Source organism: Pundamilia nyererei, unplaced genomic scaffold, assembly GCF_000239375.1.
Source record: "Pundamilia nyererei isolate P.nyererei 1_Seehausen unplaced genomic scaffold, PunNye1.0 scaffold00028, whole genome shotgun sequence".
Classification (NCBI taxonomy): domain Eukaryota; kingdom Metazoa; phylum Chordata; class Actinopteri; order Cichliformes; family Cichlidae; genus Pundamilia; species Pundamilia nyererei.
In genome coordinates, this window is record NW_005187429.1 from 753,581 (window position 1) to 778,748 (window position 25,168).

The 25,168-nt window shown below is 41.4% G+C and overlaps 1 protein-coding gene across 1 annotated transcript in view; it reads left to right on the plus strand.

Annotated features, from left to right (window-relative positions):
• Positions 1-9,851: 9,851 nt before the first annotated feature.
• rmp24 (ribonuclease MRP subunit p24) overlaps positions 9,852-25,168 on the plus strand; it is a 21,974-nt gene continuing 6,657 nt past the window's right edge. The window contains exons 1-3 of the mRNA XM_005728289.1: positions 9,852-10,169; positions 16,052-16,074; positions 17,170-17,390. Of these exons, the coding sequence (XP_005728346.1) occupies positions 10,075-10,169; positions 16,052-16,074; positions 17,170-17,390 (339 nt within the window). The 5' untranslated portion in view covers positions 9,852-10,074. The remainder of the gene's footprint in view (positions 10,170-16,051; positions 16,075-17,169; positions 17,391-25,168) is intronic.

A 25,168-nucleotide genomic window follows, 5' to 3' on the forward strand; every position in this document is an offset into this window, starting at 1 on the left:
GGCTCAAGCTAGCTGTAAGATGGGGAGCTGTGTCGGCAGGTCCACGGCTGATAAGATCCGTCCACTCCTGGAGCTCACGCGTCATCAGTGGGCAGACAGGCAGCTCCACTGGCTGCAACACAAGACACGAGCGGGGAGGAGAGGCAGGACCCATGTCCTGTGTTGCAGCCGTTGGCCCAGCCAGCAAGTCACCTTCAGCTCTGGCCAGCAACAGCTGATCCACTGTGGAGATGAAGACTAGGAGACACAGGGGAAGAAAATTTGAGGGAAGGGGCGGGGTGGGGTGTGGGGTGGGGTAGGGGGTGGGGATAAAGTCAGTTACAATCCATTCTGTGTGAGCGACATAAGGAGCAGATGGGAGAAAATGAGAGGAGGAGGGCGATAGAGAGCGGTGGGACCAGAGAATAAAGCGGTGACCTGAGGGGAAAATGAATGGGAGCAATAGAATGAAGGAAAATACTAATGAGTGCAAATGAGAGCAAGAAACAGAGGCACAAGGACGATGTGCCACACCGCGGACACCGAATTTATCAAACGGCCAATAAAAATGTCCCTTTTCACCTTGTAAAGAAGATGTTGGCCTTCCTGTCTACAAGTCACATCCAGCTTGCTGGAAGAGAAACACTCCTCTGCCCCAAATTGCCTGACTAGAAGGTTAATGACTGCTAGTGCCATGGGCCCACAGAGAAAGATCTGTGCGAGGTGTCCTTATATAGACGCCCCGTGGTAGAATTGGCGCACGTCATTCGGAATAAACGTAATCACTACTTTAGCTGCGCATTGCACAGTGAAAAGAAATTTAATCTGTTGGGTGTGACTGAGGGGGAAGAATTACACATGCATGCCAGCAAACCAAATATTTATTCCATGTATTGGTCTCATGGGTAAGTGGTTTGTCATCAGAAAGGCAGAAAGCATGCAATCAATTCCCAAACTACCCCCAAGCTCCAGATATTCTCGATCATTTTCTGCTCTTCTCTCTCTGGGAGTCTGCCATGTAACAGGCATTAAAAGGTCAAACCTGAGCAAACTCTAAGCGGCGTGTAACACAAACAAAGGTCTGAAAATGTCACGGTTTCACAGATATGTCCTCATATCTGCGTCAGCAGGCAAAACAACAAAAAGTAATCAAGGGAAGCCTTTTTTCAATGATATTTCTTCTAAATTTCTGATGTGCTGTGTTTCCTGTCAGATTAAATCTCCGGTCTCCTAACCCTTTCAAAGATGCTTACATCAGCCTCACCGGTTACACCAGGCTCCTGCTTTGGTGATGCACTATGGTTTGGCAATTACACGATTATCTTTCCCTCGCCTAGTTCTGCGTATGAAAATGGGTCCAACCTAGATTCAAAACTTCAGGGAGATGAACTCAGAGGACACATGAAAGGAGCTGAAGGACGAAGCAAGCAAAGAAAGTAATAGAAAGCCAGGGGCAGAATTCAATTCATTTAACCTTTTTTTCTATTCTGAATAAAAAAGCACGTAAGAAGAAAAGTAGAATACCATGCAACTGGGACTCTGAATATTTTGAGGGAGGTAGAGGTTTTGAAGTTTGAAAGTTTTAGAGGTAACAATGTCAAATATAATTGCACAGATATTTTTTTAGGAAGACAGAAATGGCTTCCATTAACACTTGAGAACAATCCTTTTTAAGTGTGTTTTCATGAATATCTGACTGCCTACAAGTATGTATGGCATTACTGGGCACCAGCTCCTTTTCTAATCTAGACTGCAGGGCATTAATAAGACATATGACAAAAACGGTGACTAATAATGGTTGACATACTACTGGAAACTGCCCAAGGCAACTTGGCTTTGGTGAGAAAGAAGCCACCCTGATTCTACATTTAATCATTTACGTGAATTGCCTTTCATTACGGCAGCAACAATGGGTTCTGACACTACTGAAATGACTTTGCCAGACAAAAATCCTGCAGACACAGAGTGCAGTTATTTGGAATTGTAGGTGAAATATTGATTATAGGTAACAAGTGCCATTTATTCTCCATAAACAGAACAATGATCGCGCCGAGCGTCGTCTATCCCTTCACCAAAACCTCGCCATTGGAAAAGATCCTACACTATTGAACGATTCACACAAAAGGAGGCTCTACAATGCTGTATTGTGCCAGCGCTAACAATGGTCTGGCTATTCCGATCACTCTCTGATAGGGAGACAGAATCCTTGCCGGAAGATCATGAGGAAATGGTACGAGGAAAATCTGCATACTCGATATCCTAATTTACATAATGCTAGTGCCCCTTTCTTGCCCCTGCTCAATAGACGGTTTATGCTCATTAACAAAATTGCTGTATAAACTTGCTTATGACAAGAAAAAAAAGTCAGGGCATAGCTGAAAAAATTCTGATACAGATATCAGATTAAAAATGTCAATTACCCAGTCTGTTTAATATCACATCAGCAAAGGTCATCATCACTGAGTCCACAGTGTAGCACAGATTCCCTTATGTGCATGTGTAACATGCCTGTGTACATGTACAACTGTGTCTGTATGCGTGAGGACCTTGAGAATGTAGACTGGCTCTTCAACCACCCTTTGCTTATCTAGGCTTTGACTTAAAAGAGAAAAAAAAACACACTGAAAACCACTCCAAATATGACACAGCACAGCCAAAGGTAAAAGAAAAAAGAAATAAGAGACGTGCGATGTTTTCATAAGATATCACACCATGTACATACAAAGTGGTACTATTCTGCTTTTCCTTTCATATGTAAAAAAAAAAAAAAAAAAGTATAGAACCAACCCTCATTTCTTTTTATCTTGCTAGGAAAAATGAGGAGAACGCGCAGCAATTTATTCAAACATGCAAACATCCATGACTGATAGTGTTCCATTCTGTGTTTTTCTATCCAGATATGCTTTTACTGCACTAGCAGTACATTTGGGATCATTGTCATGCTGAAAAATGAAACTGTTGCCAATCAGTTGCTTTCCAGATGGTATTACATGGTGGATTAAAATCTGATGGCACTGTTCTCTCTTCATAATGCCACTGGTTTTGACAAGATCTCCAACACCACTGGCTGGCATGCAGCCCCAAACCCTGACAGAGCATCCACGATGTTTACAGACAGCTGACAAATCAGAAATCTTACATTTGGATTCATTACTCCATCAGACCTGTTCCCACTGATTTACAGCCCAGTTCTTGTATTGTTTGACATACCTCAGCCTTTTCTTCCTATTTCCCTTCATTAAGAACGGCTTGTTGGAAGCCACCCTTCCACTGCGACTATTTCTAATGAGGCTTTACTGAACAGTAGATGGATTGTGATGACATCAGCCACACATAGGTAAAACGAGTCCATTCGTTCACTTTATTAGTTTGGTTTGCAGTTGCTTCACTAATATAATTCACCATTTTACTTGAACCTAACACTGATATTATGAAGCGCACAGATAGTAGCATTGTGTGGTTTTTCTAAAAATGTTTTCTGTTATATTAATTATGTTTCTCTTTCTTTGAGTTACCTGGTTTGGAATGGTGGCTGTTTCCTGTCTGGGCAAAAGGTGTGGCTGAGGACTTTAAGAACAAAATGCCTGCTCAGCAGGACCAACCATGTGCTTATCAGAAACAGGGGTGTTTTAGGTTAACTTGTGTTATTCTGTGCTTAGTTAGTATTAGTATTTATTTTTGTTTCCCCCCTATTGTGTGTAATAGGGTTTGGCCACTATAAAAGCTACCCTCTTGTGTCTTTGTAATTAGGTCAGTTTGTGAGCTAAGTTGCCCACTTTGTTTGTTTAAGTTTCTGGAAATTACTTTTTGCAGAGTTACTGTATATTTAGTTGACCTCTTTTATGGGCCCACTAATTATATTTTAGAATTTTGTCTTTTTGAACTGTTTTCGAGGGTTAAAATATAGAAAACCCATTTTGAAGAAAAGTTTTTCTGTGTCCTCTATGCCTTGGCTGCTTGGTCCCTCACATGGATCAATTGAAGGTCCAGGTGTAACTCTCAAGTCCTGTGTCTGGTTTTTGTTGGATTTTTTTTCTTACTTTGCTTGGACAAAAACACAACTTTGTCCCCATCAAAACTGTTTTAACTTAGACATTTTTCACGTAAAGAGACTGTCAACAAATGATGTGTAACAAAGTGCCTTAAGATCAAATATGAAGTTGATTCTTTGCTGAATGTTGATGTGTTCATACAACACTTGTTCATCCCTTGAGTTAGGAGCATTATATATGCTTGAATGATTAATAGATCAGTGTTAAATGGCTTAACAGACCAACAAAAAATAACTGAAGGTCTTTCACAAAACAACCAATGTGAAAGACCGTCAGAAAGCCTGGTGAAAACTGTTGCTGAAGACCACTTTAAAAAAAAAACTACCAGAAAGTGGAGCTTCTTGAAAAATGAAGGAAAAGGCAAAGAAATGAGGGCTGGTTCAAAAAGGGATATTCCTTCTGTGACCACAGCAGCTCCATCCACCTTCTGTTTACAAGGGGCATCTAGCCAAAGACAATTTTCCCAAACAGAGAGAAGCTAAAACAGCTTGTTTCAGGCAGATGAACATAGGGGCTGCAGTAAAGCTCAGTATAACATCAGTAAGGCTTATTCTGAACTCTCAATCAAGCAAAGCTACTTTAGTTTCTGAGCTGAAATAAAACACTATATTGCCAAAAGTGTTCACTCACCCATCCAGTGACTTCCATGGTGCATAAAATCAGGCACCAAGCGTTGCAGACTGATTCTACAAACATTTTTGAAAGGATGAGTTGCTCTCAGGAGCTCAGTTAATTCCAGTGTGGTACTCTGTTAACTCTTGTAGGATGCCACATGTGCTTCAAATCCATTCCTGAAATATTGAAATATTCTAAATAATATAAAGCCACTAAATATTCCACAGTTAGTGTTATTTAAGCAAAGTGGAAGTTATTGGTCAAGACAGCAACTCAGTCATGAAGCAGTAGGGTATGTAAAAATCACAGAGCAGGGTCAGCAGATGCTGAGGCGCATAGTGTGTGTGAGGTCACCAACTGGTGGCAGACCTCCTTCAGATTAGCTGAAGAACAGTGCGTATAGAACTTCATGGAATGGGTTCCCATGGCACGCTGCCACTGGACTCGGAACAGTGGGGAAGTTTTCTCTGGAGTGACGAATTACGCTTCTCCGTCTGGCAATCTGATGGATGAGTCTGGGTTTGGCGGTTGCCATGAAAACGGTGCTTGTCTAATTCCATTGTGCCAAGTGTAAAGTTTGGTGGAGGGGGCATTATGGTGTGGGTTTCTTTTTAAGAGGTTGGGCTCAACCCCTTAACTTCCAGTGAAAGGAACTCTTAATCCTCCAGCGACAATTTCATGCTCCCAAGTTTGTGGGAACAGTTCTGGGATGGCCCCTTCCTGTTCCAACATGACTGTGTGCCAGTGCACAAATCGAAATAAAGACAAGAAGGAGTTAATTTGGTGTAGAAGAACTTGCCTGGCCTGCACAGAGTCCTGACCTCAACCCAACAGACCACCTTTGAGATGAATTAGGGAGGAGACTGCAAGCCAGGCCTTCTCATCCAACATCAGTGTCTGACCTCGCAAATGTCATTCTGAGTGAATGATAACAAATTCCTATGAGCACACTCCACAACCTTGTGGAAAGTCTTTCCAGAAGAGTCGAAGCTATTATAACTGCAAAACTTGGCCCAATATATTAAACCCAATGGACTAAGAATGGGATATCACTCAAGTACATCTGCAGATGAGTGAATACTTTTGGGACTATTGTGTATTTGCAAACATATTAACATATTAAAATTAAAATTAAACATATTAAAAGGTAACATGTTTGGTAATATGTAAAGAGGTTTAAATGATGATCATTTTACCAGGGAAGTTTTGTTTACCTATAAGAAGGATTTTAGTGTTTTTCCAGGCATGTCTTTGAAGAGAAACTGGCTACAAATCCCTTTTATTATGAACAGCACATAATGGACGAAGGCTTTTCTATTCCTCACTTTTCCTCTCCTTGTTATTCTCTAGGGATACACAACCTTTATAAAAAGACCTTAGCTGGTCCCTGCTCTGGGTCCCTTCTCTTGATGTTGTGTGAATGAGCCACTGTTCTCTCGGGTTCTGGATGCTGGGATCGTCCCGATCCAAACAAACAGTGTTTGTAGAACATCTTTGTTCTCCTCAACCAGATTTGCATGGTGCAGTATTCTGTACCAGCAGCTTTGGCTCACAAACAAACACACACACACCAGCAACAGCGCTTATATACACAAACACATACAAATATACACATGCATGCACACACTTACAATGATGTTCTGCCTCTGGCTTGTACACAGAAAGCACACATGCTCTCATTGTCTAAAAATGGACATCAATAAATGATTATGCTGTAAGGCAATGTTTAAAAAAAGTTGATATAAGAGGAATATGTAACAAGGTCAGATAACCAGATCACCTCCTTTTAGGTTTTCCCGTCTACAAGCGTAGTATAAGCGATGAGAAGGTTGGTTGAAAATAGCACAAGAAGAAAGTCTGTTGGCCTGTACAAGTGCAGCTTCCAGTAACAGTTAAGTGACTCAGCCTTCTTCACAAATAATCTCAGCGGAGGAAATAATCACTTCAAAAAAAACGTAATTTTTTCATTTCAAAGCAGCTTTATGAAATAGCATTTCAAAGCCACCAGACTATTGATTGTAAATGAAGCCGAATGAGCTGCCATCCTTGAAGTAATGTGTGTGCGAGTGTGTGATAATTCCCAGAAAAGCACCAACAACATCCAACTTGCGTTCAAACCAAATTCTTGAGCAAGTGAGGCTGTGACCTTGATCTTCTTTTTCTCTCGCTCTGTTTTTCTGCAGACTATTCATCTACACTGTGGATTGCGATTAAATGCATCACAAGCTGGGTGTGTTTGAAGAGCTCACACTCTGAACGATGCATTTACAAAGGAAATGCTTCCATAACTCGAAGACAGGGCTTGCCTGCACATGCACGCGCATCTGTGTTTGCACTGATACAAAAAGAGAAAACCAGAAGCACTTGCTGATTAAAAAGTAGCAAATAAGCTCAGTTTTAACAAGACTGCACTGACAAGATGACTGCACACAGAACATTTAAACAAACGCAGCCAGTTATAAGGATGCAGCATACAAACTGACTCTCTGAGTGACCTTAACACTATTAATTTTTAATTCAAGTATATAATTAGCCTTGTTACTGAATGAGCTGTTCAAGTCAGCAGAATTCCAGCTTGAGACATGTTTAGTCAAATGTCTGCAGGGGAATGCCCTCATATAACAACTGCAGACCAAATAATATCAGTAATATGCATCACTGTGTAGGGGGAAACTGCTTAAAGTAGACTCTTGAGTTGTGACCACTCTATAGCTGACATGTGCATGCATTTTAAGCACACATGCATTTACAGTAGCACAGCGCATTGTGCCTTTTCTCTTGAGCTATCTCAGCACTATTGGAGTTGGTGTTGCATTTCAGAAGCGATAGCTGGCTCGATAGCTCATGCCGATGCTGCTGCTGCTGCTCGGATTGGCGTTTCCCTGCAGATGCTGACAGAACACTTTGGGGGGTGTCTCTGCTCCCCACTGCGAGGTCCATACGTGGAAGAAAAGTCCCTCTGGCACCAGACCTGCCTCACCACTGCATTACGGAGACAGGTGTGGTTCTACATGGCTCAACGAGTAGTGCATCAGTGCCGTCAGGGCTGCAGGTTCCATCCTCTGTGAGTCAGCAGAGCACAGACAATTTCAACTACCTTCTGGTGAAACTAATTCTAACAGTCTGCAAAAATGTGTGCTGAAAAGCTGCCGGCAATATGTTTTCTAATGTTCTCCTGCAAATATAAATGTCCTCACTTTCACACCGCCTTCAGAGACTTGCTAACACCACAATACTGCCTGGCAGTTATGTGATCAGTCTCTATAGGCTTCAGGTTTCCTGTGCCCTGCAGGAAAATTGTTACTGTTCAGGTCAGGGGAGAAGTATTCCACAAGTCTTTGATCGTTCAAGCTGAATTTATTTGGCTCATCACAGCAGCAACATTCATCTCTGCCAATTTACTGCTACATTTCAGTGTTAGTGAAAATGAAAGCAAAATGCCTACCTTCCCATCCCCGTCCAGGTCCAATTTTATTTCTGCTGCACGCCTGTAAAGAGGGGATGAGGATGTAGTCGTACTTTATAGCACCATATCAACCTCTCTGACTGTCTTTGTGTCGCCCAGTCTGACTCTCCCTCGGACTCGCGAGTCAATTTAGTCCTGCAGTTAGAGGAGAATCCCTTTATCCGTGGACTACACTTTACGCGGAAGGCACCGACTTGAACATTTCATTCTTGCGTGGAGGCGCCTGCCTGCCGGACCCTGATAAAGTGGAGATTTACTCGCGCACCAAGTGAGGAGCTATCCCTCACACTCCAGCTTACTCGGTCAGTTTCTGAAAGCTCTATGGCCCAGTGATTTAATGTCGTTTCAGCGTCTGGTGGCAGACCTCCTAGCCCCCCACTTGCCTCCCTAAACGAACGAATGCAGGCGCGCACACGCACGCGTGACCACAACCTGTGAAGATAAATAACTTCTGTGTTAATGGGCCGTCAAATTCACAACAGAAAGAAAATTGAAAAATAAAACTGAATATCTAAAACATCCGCAATGGCCGAGATAGTAATCGGTGGCTGATATAAATTCAAAGTCAAATTTAAAAAAAAAAAAAATAGACACTGTAAGATGATGCCCCAAACTCTACATTATACTGTAATATTAAAATTAAACTTCTTCAAGGGAAATGATGTTGAACTTATCAGCTGAGGGGATGTCGTCAGAGGTTATTGCGCCTTTCAGGTTCACGTGGGACCGTGATAATTTAGAGAAGGCTAAACAGTATTCCTTTGACTTGAATGTCAGTATTTGTACAACACGAAGGCTTGGAAACCTACCGAGAGACCGAATCGACATACCTGAAAAGGATATGCGTAAAACGCATCGGTCCGACAGTCAGTGCTTGGACACGCTGGGACGAGAGGGAGACTGTGTTGTCGCTGGTGGTGAATAAAATCTCTTATGTCGTGTAAAACCTCCTTGTAAACTTCTCTCTTGTCATCTTCGGTCTGTGTTCTGTTCATCAAGCGTTATATCTGACCGACCGGCTCGCTTCTTTTGATGTCGGTGGTAGGAGGGTACCCAGAGGCGCGCACTGGGGAGATTCTTCCTCCCCTCTGCCGCTTCAAAATATCCAATTTCACACACTGACTCTCTTTTCTCCCCGCAGAATTCCCTTCTGGAGCAGGTGCAATAATTTCACTGGATCCACCCGGAGTTTTATCAGAGTTAAGAACCCGAATCCATGTCGCATATATGTGTGGTTTCTTTCATGGTTTTGCAAGGTTTGCTATAGCTTTGGTAAGCTCTGAACACAGAAAAAGGGGATATTAACATATCTCATGGCCATTTAACGTTGGTAAGTCATGATATCCAATAAGCTTCAAGGAATGATGACATCAAAGGGTATCTGTTCAGTACTGGAATGACTGCACTTGCGCAATTACGTTTTGGGTTTTTGTTTTGTTTTTTACCTTAGTTAATGACATTTAACTCAGTAAGTGTTGACTCCAAACAGGGCCATTACAGTCATTGATGATACCTTAGACTAAATAGCCTTTATCGTTTAAACTTCGAATTTTAACATTCAATTAATTCCCAGTGTCAAGTGATATGCGATTATTTTTTTATTGTAGTTTTTTAGTTTTGGTCTTCTTCTTTTTTCTTTTTGCAATATCAAATGAGAGAATGGTGTTGAAATCAATACGCTCCGCCATGTGTTCCCTAACTACTCCGTTTCCCATAATCCAATGCAAGTAACGTCAGAATCTCGCGACCGGAGGTGGCTAACTGGAACGCTAGTTAGCTCAATGCAGACTTGATGAGAATTAGAATTTTCTACAGTCGTTCCGCGGCAGCTTCTCCAGTAGTGGAAAGGACGTCTGTCTAGTCTCCACTTTGTACTTGTTAAGCCGGCTAAGCATTTACGGAGGAAGTTTTTATTTGCATTCGCAGGAGAGTTTCCGTTTTCTCACGTGCATCATCAGAAAAATGGAGATTTCTCCTGAGATAAAATCAAACAGCTTTCTGCTGGACGCTTCTCTGCTGTATAAGGATAGCTGCCCGGAGTTATCTCGCTTCTACATGTAAGATACTTCACTATAACCAAACACGAATACCACTTAAAAGTATATTTTACTTGCAGTCCTCTATTGTTGTGATGCTAGCAAGTGGACGCTTGGTGGAGGTGTTCGCCCAGTGTGACCGGGAAAGTTTCTAGCTCGACGATGATGTCAGGGCTTTAGAATTAGAGCTATAATTTGAAAATATCTTTATTGTTTATTTAGAAATATATATATATGTATATGGGAAATTGAAAAGAAATTATGATTGTAGCTATAGTTCCTTATTACTCAGGCTATAGTTTCGCAGTTATAAGGAACTATAGCTTTGTAACTGATGTCCTGTCAATCATTTTGGGATTGGTTGAGCTCTGACGTCTAACATATTAAGCCACTGTTTAATTCTCATTCTTTTTTCACACGTTAATTTAAATAAGAATGAGTTATGTGCTCGTGCTTTCATTGCTTTTTTTATAACTTTTTGTGTTACAGTCACCTCGAGGATAATCGGATCACTGGTGGCTACAGTGAAACTGCAGAAACACATAATACAGTGAAGTCTAAAAAATAAGATGTGGCTGCTGCTTACGTTGGTCTTTAGTGGTGCCTCAGGTGTCAATAGTGTTGAAGTTTTGGAGCATGAATTGTTGTACTTTTCCACTGAAGTTTAGCCTGCTGTAGTTCTTCTACAACAGTGACTTACTGTAGCTGGACATGAGCCCATGTGAGAGTCCCAGCCGTGGCTGCTCGTGTTTGTGGGCAAGTTTGCAATGCCTCAGTGATAGTTTCAATTTAAATGAATTACAGTTTGGTGAAATGGTTTCAATTGGTGAGAACGAGACACCTTCCTAACAAGCTCTGAAATCAAAGCACAAGGAAGTAAACAAAGTGGTGGTGGTGGTGCAGACAGTCCCTCTAATCATCGGGTAAGAGAGCCAGGCAGTATGTAAGCCTCAGCCTCATCCTTGTATGGTTGGTAAACAAACCCAAACAGCCCTGATCCAACATTCCCAAGGTGTCTTATTCTTTTTAGATTCCTGTAATTAAGTCTTTGAATTTTTACTCAGAATTAAACACATTAGTTATTATAGCCACTTTATGATTTTATTCATCATTTACAGTTCACTTCTTGAACTTCAAAATTTTGGTGTCTGATAGCCGTTTCAGACATTGGTGATTGCCGTGTTGTGGTGAAAGCTGGAAGTAATTTCAAGAGAAATCCTCTTAAGCCTTTGTCTGTATGTGTACGTGCACTCAGGCTGTGCCCACCTGCTGGTATACAGACTTTTCTTCTTTATTAGGGTTTAAATTGAGCATTAATGCATCTAAAATGTTTTAAAATGTGCATATGTCTGTGTAGGCTCTTTCCACAATCCTTAGACTGTGCATATATGTGTGGACTCCTGCGATTTGTGCATTAGTTGGGTTTCAGCCATGTCCCTGTGTCCTTTGGCTTGTCTTCTCTCTTACCTGAGCCAGGAAATTTGTGGGCAGAACCATGAATGGAAAGAAAAACAGAGGTTTTAATGGTGAAAACCCCAGTCCGGGTCGTTTTCCGGATGTGTGTGAACCCACTGCTGCTTTAATAACATTGATCTGTTCCCCAGATTCCCCAGCTATGATTAGCTGTGGTATTTGAGAACATTTTGAACACGTTTAACTCTGACCAGCTGTCCAGCAGGCAGGACACAAATCTAAATGTTTGGCTTTGTAACTCAGAGACCTCACTGGTTTTATGCCAAAGTGCCTGGCAGAGAAGACACAATGAACAGCCACTGCCAAAATGTACACTTAGCGCCATGAGCTAATTAAGTGATCCGAGTGATAATATGAGAGGCAGCATACAGGAAGGAACTCATGCTACGAATGAAAGCCTCAGACGCATGCTTTGAATGCACAACTGATCAAACCGTGCACCCACGACAGGAGAGGAACTGAAAATATTTGAGTCGGCATACATTGGTGTACGTGATCAGAGTGCATTGATGTTCTGAATCCTGAGGAATTACGACCATGTCCATGTGTTCCTTTGGGGGTTTCCACTGTCTCCACTTTCTGCAGGCCAATGCGTCACTGGAGTGTTTGTTCTGTGGGTGCGCAATTACTCATACGCTCATACTCCACATATTTGTAGGAGATGGTGTTACTGCCTTCTGGCACAGTCTTTACCTTCTGCCAGGCCAATGACTGAATGAGTTAGTATGTATGTTTGCATGGGGCATTACACCTATTGTTGAATTCGATGTACAAGTACTTGGTGTGCTTATTGTGGCTCACGTTGTTGAATCAGTGAAGCTTTTTCCAGTAAGTTCGTAATGATAGTTGCGTGTCTGGTAACTAGACCTTGACTGGCTGTTCTGATTACCAAAACAAATATGCATGTTGTCTGCTGGACAAACAATTTGGAAACTTGTTTTGGTTTCTTGTTTTGTCTTTTATTGTCCTCACACAGGCCTCACATGGTTTTCAGTCTAGAAGTACAGCTGCAATTGCCGTGTGTTGGTTAATATTATTGGAACTCTTGAGTAATTAGTGTGGGAGAAATATATAGCAAAAGCAAGAGGGCTTCAAGGCATGATTGTTCCTTAATAACTTCTGATTGTTTTCTTCATTTTGGCTGTGACATACCACATTCCCAAAAGAAATCACCTACTTAGTCGGCCTAACAAACCTAATTCAGGACCAATGTAGTCAAAAGAAGGATAATATTTCCATCTGCAGTAGTTTATATTTGGTGGCGTGGCTCTGTCTTGGGACCTCCCTGCCTCTCCATGTGAATATGTGGAGTGCATAAGGCAACTGAGTGTAGGCTGAGGTATCTTTTGATAGAATGCCCTATATCAGATTTGCACATAGATTTGTAGAAGGATATCAGCCACGTGTTGTCAGCTCACCCTGGGATCAACTTATATGCCACATTTGCAAAGTAAACAGAGAAATCTAACCCTCTTGTTTGCTAGCTTGAAGCAATGATTTTGTTGCCTTTTTTTGTTTTTTGTTCACCAGTTGACCTGCCAACAAAGCATTTTTGTTATTTTTATTTCAACTCATATCTGCCATTTCTTGATGTATGCTCTATCATCAAGGTAAGGAAAGGTAAGTCGATTCTGGTCATCTGGACACTGTTTTTAGCGGGAGAAAACGTCTTCAGTGTGGACCTCTTCAGCCTCTTCAGAGCCTCAGCCCCAGTAAGCTGTGTAGGCAGAGATCATCCTCACCGATCTTTGATGCCCACCCAGTCATTTCGTTCTAGAAGCAGGCCTGAAATATGACAAACCTCTCATTAAAAAAAAGAATTATCCAAAGGGCAAAGAATTAAAGGTTAATCCAGATATGCTTGGATTGCATTCTCTTAAGCCTCTTTTTCATTAGTACCTACTCAACTTGACTTGACTCCAATATGCGTAGGGCCATTATAGCAAGGAGGTCGAAAGTCCTCTGACATCATTTGTATACGATACAGGCTATATGTATTGCTTTTTTTCCAGACTCGGTTACCACGGTGTTGTTTTTTTATGTAGCCATTTCCCTCATCGCTGCGATTCAACAGTACCAGTTTGGATTTTTGTCACTCTTATGAGTCCTCGAGTAACTCCACTGACTAGCCAATGCTGATGGACGCCCATGGAACTCCGGGCAAGTGGCTACAAAAAAAATATTTGGTCCTAGGTATTACCACCTAATGGGAAACCATAAAAACAGAGTTGCGCCAAGCCGAGCTATTGCTGACTGTCCTCACTGACCACTCGAGTGCTTAAGTCAAAAAGCTACATTTATTCAAAACACTTTATGAAGCTCACATCCAGAACCGATTCTAGAATCACCAGTTATCCTAACATGCATGTCTTTGGATTGCGGCATGAAGTTCAAATTCAACCATCCAGGAGATTTGAACCCAGTCTTCCTCCTGTAGGGCAGCATCACTAAGCATGGCATCGCTGTCTTGTTAAATTTGTCACTGCATTTTTTTCCTGCTGTTTGTCACCACCTTTTAAAGGCCTTTTCCCCTCTTCCGTTCCCTTTATCCAACACTTGCCCTCATTTCCTCTCGTACTGTATCACTCCTGTTACATCTGCTCTCAGCAGGAGCAAATGATCCTCAGACTGAGAAGGACCTGCAGGCCTCTTTCGCTGTAAGGTCCAGGTGATGAATGAAACCATGTGAATCGGTGCTGTAGAGGGGCACACTTTCTAGAGTATTTCAAGGACTGATTGTGAAGCTGCTACCTGTGCTAGGCCTTTGTGTCTAAATATCTGAATGAGTTACAATCTCCGGTGAAGGTTTTTCAAGATATGCCAGCAGCCCTGTTGTTTTCCCTGATGGTAGCAATAAAAAATTCATAATGCTTTTCATTTCATGCCGCAGACAGCACTTCTGTCTATAATCACATTATTACCTTGTAGCCGACACATAATTTCCCCTCACTGCCCTACTGCATCCTCTAGCGCTTCGTTGATCTCCCAGCTGTCAGCAGTTCATCCGTAGGACGCGTATCTTCAGCGTTTATCGCCACAACCGAGCATGCACTTAAAAGGAGATGCATGACAAGTATGTTAATAAGATTTGCACACTGGAAGCAGTCTTTGCGGTGCAGCCTTTCGGAGAGCTGGCTCATTCAGGAAGCTGTGGTAAGGGAGAAAAAGATTCCCTAAAAACATTCCTCGTCTCCGAACTTGAGTCATTCAGTTGTTTTTAGCAGGCTGGTTGTTGGAGGATTGTCTTTCATCTCATGCCAACAAAAAGCTCTTGCTTTTGTTATCAATATGTATACTGTATAGTGGTGATGTGAACTACCATGGGAAATGTAAATCAACTAACTTCCTGAAAAGGATTTTTTTTTTTTTTTTAAATGTCAGCAGAGAATGATTAAATAGCTTTCCGAACAACTAACTGCATTTCTGGGATTGTTCAAGGTCCATGAGTCATTATCACTTCACAACGGAGTGACAATCCACCACATCGGCCTCATACAGTTTCTCTTCATTTCCTGTATTATCTGCTGACAGGTCGTCTATATAATCTGACAGCTTAATCCAGTCACTGATTATTAAATTGGGGGTAGTATCTAGAGACAGTGATTCAGACTGTGCAGTGACTGATGACAGATATGTTGCAAAGCCCACAGCGTGCTCAGCTGTATCTGAAATCATCCATCAGTACGATGCACCGTTTCACATATGGCGTATAAACAAACGTCTGCCACCAGACGCCGCGGAAAAGGCCCGTAGGTTAACTCCAGATTAAGGCCGACCCCGCGCGCCCTCCTCCCTTTCCATAAACAGACAGCCCTATTTCTGTCTGTCCCTGACACACGTGCAGCCGGACAATAAATGTCCCTTTATCGATTTAAGCCCTGAGCTAATTTTAGTGTGGCTTAGTTGTGACTCAGTTAAAATATCTCATTGCGAGTGTTCCCAAAGCGGGGACAGCCGCATGGGCGGTGAAGCCACTGAATTGGTTTGGAAAGCTGCCTCGTATTGTTTGGGAGAGACCAGTTTTTCCGGTTGCATGTTTTCCACTCCACATAATGGGAATAGATAGTCTTTTTTTTTTTTTTTTCCCGTCCCCAAAAATTGTTTCCATCTTGTAATTTGTGTGTTTGCAAACATCTATTTTATGCAAATATGCAAGCAATAAACGTATTTATTTCAATATTTTCCATCACACTGTCTCTTACCTTGTTTCTTTCACTGGTCCAGCGTTACAGGAGTTGTTGTGATGTAAATTGAGAGGAGCATTTCAGGATACATGTCATGCACGTTAAATGACAAATAAAGTATTTAAAAAATGCACATATGCAAGATGTACATTATTAAAATGATGCCTCATGATCGTGTTGTTGTGTTTTGACATAAACTCGGTTATAATTGAAGTCTCAAACTCGTCTCCTCTTTCTCATTCCCAGGCAGGGGTCTTTGAAGGCTAACGGTAAGTTCACAGAGACGTGAGTCCTTGAACAAACTCCCGTTTCATTTAAATTTCTTCTTCCTGTTTCACTTTTGCATGTTTTCATCAGTTCTGCCCCAGAGTGTAATAAGCACACACAGAATGCAGTAGTAAGTAGGACCTTGTCACTGGCTTGTCAAGGTTGATAAAACTCACTAAATACTCAGAGGCAGCCAGCTGTCTCAAACAGACTGCCCAGTGGAATCAAACACCCACACGTAGACACTCACAGACACACAAACTCTCAGACCCATGCCAGCCGAAACCACATAAAACGGGAGTGGTGCCATTTAGTAAGGCTCCTCAGACTTTTCTCCTTAAATAGCACAAAGACTCGTCCCAAACTAAGTAACGTGGTGTTTGTTTGGAGTTCTATTAAAATGATCACATTTTTCTATGGAAATAGAAATATGGACAATTAAATGATAATTCCAAGATCAAACTATCACCTTTCTGTTATAAATCTCATTTCCTCGATGTTTAAATTGTAAGGGGCCAGTCTCACGCTTGCATATAGTATTGTGCAAAAACCTTGAGCTACCCCTCGCTTCTTTATATTTGGAAATGCTTGTACAATTCTAACGAGTCTGAAAGTCAATATCTGGTGTGATCTCCTTTATTCTTTAACACAACCTGAACTCTTTGAGGTAGCTTTCATTTTTTTTAAGTAGTCTTCAGGAATAAAAACCAAAAAAACAACTAGTTATTGGCCAAAGAAAAACTTTGAAAGACCTTAAGAAAGCCTGGAGAACTATTGCTCAAGAGCACTTTCAAAATTCCAAGAAAATCTAGTTACTTGGAAGATAATGTAAGACAAAAAGGAGGGTGGCTCAAGACTTTCAATTCAATTTATTCAACTCAATATTTATATAGCGCCAAATCACAACAACAGTCGCCTCAAGGCGCTTTATATTGTAGTGTGGACCCTACAATAATACATACAGAGAAAAACCCAACAATCAAATGATCAAAAGACTTTTGTGCAGTACTGTCCATTTCAGCAATTTTTGGTTGTTTGATTGTTATTTTGTTCAAAAGATACGTTTTAGATTGTCTGTGTCTTTCATTTGCTTTCAGGACCTGTGAAACAAAAGTTCTCCAGTATGCTGCACAACACTGGGGTGTGTCCGTACTGTTGCCAGTGGCTCCACCCTGACAATCACCATGTGCGGCTGAGGCCCAAGCAGCGTCCATCAGCACGGGTGAAAAGTGTCCTGCTCAGGAAGGCCAGAGGCAAACGGCTCAGCCTGGTGCAGAAAAACCTGCTGTGCCGCTTCCAGAAGTCCTCGTCGGTACTGGTGAGAAGGCAAACAAACTACAAATCTAAGCACCTGATTATGTGTTTTACTGCACTGCAGCATATTGTTCAGGAGTACAATGGAAGTGACAATTCAAAACCAAGGCAACACAAGGTGCTTTACATAAAACATGCAGGGCCAAAGGAACATAAAAGAAAGGCACACATGTATTTACAAAGAATAAAAAAATAAGAAAGCACCAAACACAAGAGTAAACATCACGGACGAGTCCAGTGCAGTGCGAGATATAAAGAAATCTCTCCAAAAAAGAAGGCAACGCATGGCAAACATGGATTTAAAAGAGCAGAGCACACCTCTGGTTATGTCTGGGAGTTTGTTCTGGTTATATGGTGCATGCTTCTCCGTGTTGAGTCTTCACTCGGTTTAACCAAGTAATCCCAGCTTTAAGGCTGAACAGTTTCCTCAGCTGTAGTGATGTTAAACTAAAGGTCAGTAGTTATTTTGTGATATGTGGGATAGCTGCTGATATGTGATTTATTTGTGAAATATGTATTTTTTTTAATTGTTGGTAATACGGCTGCTTCTGATAACCCACCATATTCTAATGATTGTATTCTCTTAAATATCACTTGGACTTTAGTGTGGACTTGACTGCTTATTCTGTAGCTATTATTGACCTCAGAGCATAAATGAGCCAGGGGAGATCTACACTGCCCTGCCTCTCGCTTTTGTAGAGCGAGAGGCAGGGTACACCCTGGACAAGTCATCCGTCTGTCACAGGGCTAACACAGAGGGACAGACAACCGTTCATCCTCTCATTCACACCTACAGCCAATTTAGCATCACCGGGTTTCCTAACATGCATGTCTTAAGATTGCGGGAGGAAGCCAGAGTATCTGAAGAGAAACCTCACAGACACATGAAGTACAGGAAAACTCCACAAGAAAAGCAGAAGCCTGGATGCAAAAGAAAAAGAATGATCAGTTTATTATAACTTAACTAGTCCTGCATTGTCTCATAATCGATTTTTTGAGCCATTTTTGCCATTTAAATCGATGAAGTCATTAGTATTCATTCCACAGAAAGTGTCTGGTATCATTATGGTGCTCCACTTACTGCTCCAGCCTTACAGTTGTCCCATTAGGCTTAACTGTAAGAGCTAATGTTGCTAGAGAGTGCTTTGTCAACATTCACTCTGTTCACCCCACAGTCCTCTCCCAAATTGTTATAGTGGTCCCCTTTGTCTGTCGTCTTAATGGATGGCACCAAGCAAGAATAAAATGTAAAAACAGATTTTGGCCAGCACACACCCACTCTACTGATAAACCCATTTAGATGAGGAAGCTAGTGATGGAGCATGCAGCTATAGGGTCATTTTCCCCAGCACCGGTGATAGCACTGAAGAGCCCCTCTAGCGATCTGACATCAGCCTAATGAAGAGCAGCTTTAGTGGAAATGCTGCTGCATCATTAAAATCTGGTCTTTTGTTTCATTTAGTATGCAGGTATTCACGACACAAAGCACTTTGAACCCACTCTCCACTTTGTATCTGTTGACTCTGAGGGCTAAGAGGTAGATAGAGAATGAGAGCGGTAGCAGGATTAAAAAAAAAAAGAAAGATAGTGAGAGGAATAAATGCAGAATGAAGTTGGAAATATTAAAAGGGGCAAGAGGGAGAAAGGCAGGTAGATGAGGTGAAAGGAGTCAAATCATGGACTGCAAACAGAGCTGGGACCTTGTGTTATAATTTCTAATGCAGCACTTCTACTTTTAAGGGCTGTTGTGAAGGTGAGATTGGGGGTCTGATAAAGAGATTTATCAGATCCTGGATCAAGGAAGGATATACAACATGATAGTAAGGTGAACAAGCTATACTTGCTATACTTGTTAGATAAAATAACAAGAAAAAAATAAAGGGCTGGGCACAATGTCTGTGTAGGTTTCTGCGGTAGTGTCTGTGGTAGTCTTAGGAGCTTGAAAAGAACTATCACGCCATGTTAAAAAGCTCAAATCAAACTCAAGTCATGCTCAAACTGGTTTCTTTAACATGACAATTAGTTCACTGTATTTTAATGGCCTCCAAAGCCAGCGCATGGGTCGGGGGATCATGGATCTGCTGTCACACATGTGGTCCAATCAGTCCCAGACATCCTGTCCTTAAGCGTGTGTGGCTCCCCTGTTATTAAACTCGTAGCTAAACAGAACTATGCTGTGTGTTTTATACTGACGGTCACTCTTAAAGACATTGAGCCGTGATTATTCACGTTTCCGCCGACTCATTTGTCAACAGTCATCACAATGAACAGCGTGGATGTTTGTCCATCACATGACTTCCTCGTAAACCAATACGGTGCCAAGAATGTCCTCCAAGGTATTTTTAACCTCTGTTTTCATGGTCACTAGCCTGCCCAATGTTCAGGAGACAGCAAGTCAAGCCACACATGCGGGTCATGATAGACTTGTGCTCAGTAAAAGGGCGATAGCAAGCTGATATGCTTAAAATGCACATTGATAGAGTCGTGACGATAAGAGGTGGAATGTGAAAAGCTTCCTTTGCTTTTCCTCCTTGACACGACGCTGATGAAAAGAGCAAAGCAGCTCTGACAGGAAGAAGGGCTCAGCACGAGCTTGGATAAAAAGATTGGCATCCACTTGGTTTCACAGTTAGAGCATAAAAGGGGAATCATTATTTTATTATTTTTCAAATGCATGAAAAATAATCCACAGAATGAGAAATGAAATGTGTCACAGTGACCATTGAATTTGGCACCTGTTGTTGTTGTTGTTGTTTCATTTTTTAATTGCTTCATTTCAGTGGGCCAGAGTCAAGTGTTATGGCTGTGTACACAGTATATTAGTCTCCTCTTACGGTCAGCCACGTAAGTCTGTTGTGTAAATTTACCTTTGTGTGTTTTTTTTATCTTGAGCAGGAGACAGGTGTTTATTTTAAACAGCGTATGACTATTTGTAGATGCAAAGACTCATTTCTCTTGTGCGCTCATTTGTTTTCAGAAGCATCAGAACAGTTACGGGGCCTTTTTGTGGATGAGATTTGTTGTCAATAATGTCAATATTTTTATCGATCTTTTATAGTTTCATATTTGCATTTCTCTAACTTACCTGCATTTAGAAAGTCTTTGCACGAATTATCAGTTAAACTCTTTAACATTGAAGCAGTGTGAATAATCCTGAACATGCATGCTCCACCCTATGTGCATGCTTCACCCTATGTGCATGCTTCACCCTATGTGCATGCTTCACCCTATGTGCATGCTGTGCCCTATATGCATGCTGCACCCTATGTGCATGCTTCACCCTATATGGATGCTGCACCCTGCTGTAATAGGTGCCATTTTCAATGCACATGCCTTAAAACAGTGTATTTTTGCAGTAAATTTAAAAGAGCAGCTTTTCTAGCTAAAATGTAAGCATGCAAACATCAGAAGGGACCACTGGACCAGTAAATACAAATTTATAGTCATGCACACAAGCGATTTGCAGCGTTTATACTCCAGGGTGTAAATCCCCTTGATTTCACACTGTATTGCTATTGCCGTTTGGGGTGTGTGTGTGTGTGTGTGTGTGTGTGTGTGTGTGTGTGTGTGTGTGTGTGTGTGTGTGTGTGTGTGTGTGTGTGTGTGTGTGTGTGCTGCCCTTGTGGTGGGATGCCAGTGCATGACAGGCTTTCCTCAGCCCTGTGAAGTTGTCTTAGTGCTGCGATAAATCACTTTGTTTATGCGTGCTGAGCGGGTTATCCAGCAGTGGATCTGGGAATAGGTTGGATGCAGCGCCACAAAAGAGGCAGAGACCCTAAATGGAGCGAAGAATAGCCTATTGTCCTCCTACATTCTTCTCTTCTTCCTCCTTGAGTTTAGTTTTAGACTTTCTATCAGAGTTGCTTGTCACAAGGAAAATGTATTCTGTGCTTTCATGTTTTTTCGGGTGATTAATGCATGTCTGCATTAGGAAAAATATTTCTGTTGGTCCTTTTATTCATTCTCATTCAGTTCGTTTTCAGAATACAAGATGAACCAGATATGAAGGAGCAAAGTGACAGATCATAGGTCTTTCTGTTTTTGGCACATTGCACACGGAGCCATCTTTCTGATGCGACTCAAATCTGTGATTTATTTTTTAAGTCACCACTTCTTCTTGACCTCACTGACCAGCTCTCATCCTAGTACCTTTACACACTCCAGTCTCTCTTGTTACTTCTCTCTTAAGTTCTACCTCAGCTCATCTACCCGACCACAATCTGACCTCTCACATTATGCTTTCTCCATTTCTCCTTCCTTTCTTGGCCATGTCTTCACCACATTTCGCTTTCATTTATCTTTAGTGGAAAATGTGCCGCTTGAGGCCATGACAGGAAACAGGAGGCAGCGATGTCTAGCTGGTGTTTTGCCTGTTTGCTGTCAGGGAGCAGAAAAGGCTCCGCTGAGGGGGAGCAGGATTACAAGAGGGGAACAAATATTGAGAAAGACAGATGATTAGAGATGAAAGCATTTTTTCGATACAAACAGAGGAGTCACAGTGGGAGGTGGAAACACTCACTCACTCTTGTGCCACGTGTGTGGGTATTTAAGTAAAGCACTTGAAATATGTTAACATCTACATACTGTACGTAGCAATGGCAGGAGTCACGGGAAACTGATGCCAGCTGAACTGACATCCTTGAAGAGCAAACGAAAACCAAAATATGCATAATGTAACATACAGTTTAATTATTTTAAGCATCCACACTTTCTTCTCTCCACTGTCATCATGTCTGTAGTTGAGTACACATGCGGGATAAACCCCATATAGAGAACTTAAAGTGGTACCACTGCAGCATGTCATCTCTCAATTAACGTCTTGATGCAACTATTAAAAAGTCTGCTTTGGAACTTGGCGTTCCCTCTGTTCGGCTTTCGCATCCTCACTCACCACAATTTGAATCATACGCTTTCTGAAATTGAATCTGTCAGCACGTGTGCGCATTAATGGCATTCGCTGCATGTCTTCTGTAAAGCCAAGTACGGGCCATTCGTCATCTCTATAATAATCAGGGCAGAGTTCTAAATCCAGATCTGTCTCTGGGCTCTTTTCTTTATTCCTCAGCCTCAAAACTTCACCTGTGTTTTGAACAGCCTGATAGGTGGAGATATATCTCCAAGGTAAAGATTTTTGTAAATTTAAATGCAGACTGTACTCTGTGGTTGTGTTTGTTTGTTTGTTTTAAACTTACAAATGCAGACAGCTCTAGGTCATCAAATGTTGCTATTGTATTCTCAAACTACTCAGAACTGCATGATTTTATAAATATATTAAAAGTATGTAGTGCCTGGTTTGCATAAACTTCAACAGATAATGTCTGAGGGACTTTGACAAGTATTTCTGTCACTTTTTTTTATTATTATTATTTATTCAGAGCTCTTTTTGAATGTTGGCTGCCTTTTCTTCTGTTCTCTGTCTCTCATGCTGCTTTAATAATATTGTGTTCTGGGCTGTTGGTAGGCCTGCCCATGACTGATGGTGTTCCACTATGTGTTTTTATATCCAGCTATGCTTTTATTGCATTAGCAGTATGTTTGGGATACCTGGATTTAAAGGGATCATGTATTGTTGGAAAATGGGAGTCGTTGCCAATTAGATCCTTTCCAGGTGGTTTTTCATGGTACTTTTCTGTTTTCATAATTCTTGTTTTGACAAGATCTCCAACACCACTGGCTCAAACGCAGCCCCAAGCCATGACAGAGCCTCCACCATGTGTTTATAGATGGCTGTAGACACTCACTGTTGTACGTCTCTCATAACCAGTGTTGGGCAAGTTACTTTGAAAAAGTCATTAATTATAGTTACTAGTTACTTCTTCAAAAGAAAAACCTGAGTTACAAGATACAAGTAATTAATTACTTGAAAAGTAACTATTGCTTTACTTGAAAAATGAGGGTATAATTGGCCATTTTTGACTACTTTTGATTTTCCCTCTACATTTCACCTTTAAAAACTATTTACTTTGTCAGCTTCAACCGTCTGTTTGTTGAAAAATAGTAACGCGACCGCACCGCATTGTCTTGTTAGTAACGGTAGCGGCCTTGTAAAGATAGGTATAGTAATTAGTTAGATTACTCATTACTGAAAAAAGTAACGCCGTTAGTAACGCCATTACTTGTAACGCCGTTATTCCCATCACTGCTCATAACCACCTCCCTACAAGAGCTTTTCTTTTATACATATAAACAAAAAGAAAAGGATTACAGATGATCTGTACATTCGGGGTAATTAGCCCGTACCTTTAAGGCTGTGAAATAAAAGGAAAAAAGAAGGAAAAGGGGAAATGAAGAGAAGCAAAAACGAGAAATATAAACATTTGTATGATATTTCCCAAAGTAACATAATCCCTGCAAAATAATCCCATTCGTTTACTGACTACAATTCAAAAATTTCAAGTTAGGATTCATCACTCCATCAGATCTGTTGCCACTGATTTTCAGTCCAGTTCTTGTGTAATTTGTCCAACCTCAGGCTTCTCTCCTTGTTCCCCTTTCTCCAGAATGGCTTCTTGACAGCCACTCTTCCACTGAGACCATTTCCAATCCGGGTTGAGGTAGTAGATAGATTTAAGTGAATGTCCAGATGGATCTCTCAGGTCCTGTGACACGTTTGCTGGTTTTTTTCTGTCAGCACACACTGCACACCATGCCCAGATTTTCATTTTTGCCATGTGTTTTTGTGACGGGATGATAGTGCCTAAAACTACAATTTGGGTTCTCTGCTGTGTGTTATGTGTAGATGCAACATTGGGCCGTCCCTTGAGTTAGCTGCTTGCGTTAAAGATTCACAGGTCAGTGTTAAGTGGCTTCATGAATAAGAAAACAGTCCTCTTAGAAAAACAACAAATGTCTAAAGAAAAGCTTTGAAAGACGCTCGAAAGCCTGCAGAACTATTGTTTAAGACCACTTTAAAAGTTACAAGAAAGTCTGGCACCTTGGAAGCAAAATATAAATAAATCAGGCATGCCTCAAGACTTTATACATTACTGTCGTTTTTTTTCCTCTCCATATCTAAAAGAACCTGCAAACACTTTTCACTCTGGAGCATTAGAAATCAGATTAGCATAGGCAGCAGATGTTGATAAAAACTCACATGGGAGTTATTATGAAGAATTTGAATGTTGTTTTTTCTTTATCTAATCTGGCTGACTGGAAATAAGTTTGTTGAGGACTACGGGTAAACCATCATTTCACGTCTTTGAAGCTGTTTCCCGGCTTTTGCTGTTTTTGGCTCTTGAGGCTGACCGGCTTGTGCGACGCAGGACAAAATGTGACCTTTATCACTGACAAGAGAGCGAGAAAGAAAGAGAGAAACAGATATGTTTTTATGGCAGCATGTAGGAGATCTGCATTCAGATCAGGTGTCTGTGTATTTACCAGCCTGCCTGCCTCCAGACAGTGTGACTAAGTGGCTGCATGCACCCAATCACAGAGCAAGGCCATGGCGAGAGGAAAGTTTATACTTCTTGCCTCGTATTGATCCCCAACTGCTCTTCTGCTTTCAGCTTTATTGCGTTGTATTGATGCGGTCTCGAATGACTTTCACACACAGTGTATGTGGATAATCATACTTTGATGTTCACAAAAACAGAACCATCTCATCACACGATAGACATTTAGCACTGATAAACAATTCTATGACTTATATTTCTACTTTAGGAGTCCTAACAGATGCTTCATTCTGTGACTCACTCTGCTACTCTACTCATCTTCCTCCTCTTGGGCAGTATTGCACTGCTGAGGTCAGATTAATCAACCAAAGCTGACCTCTGACAGCAGAGA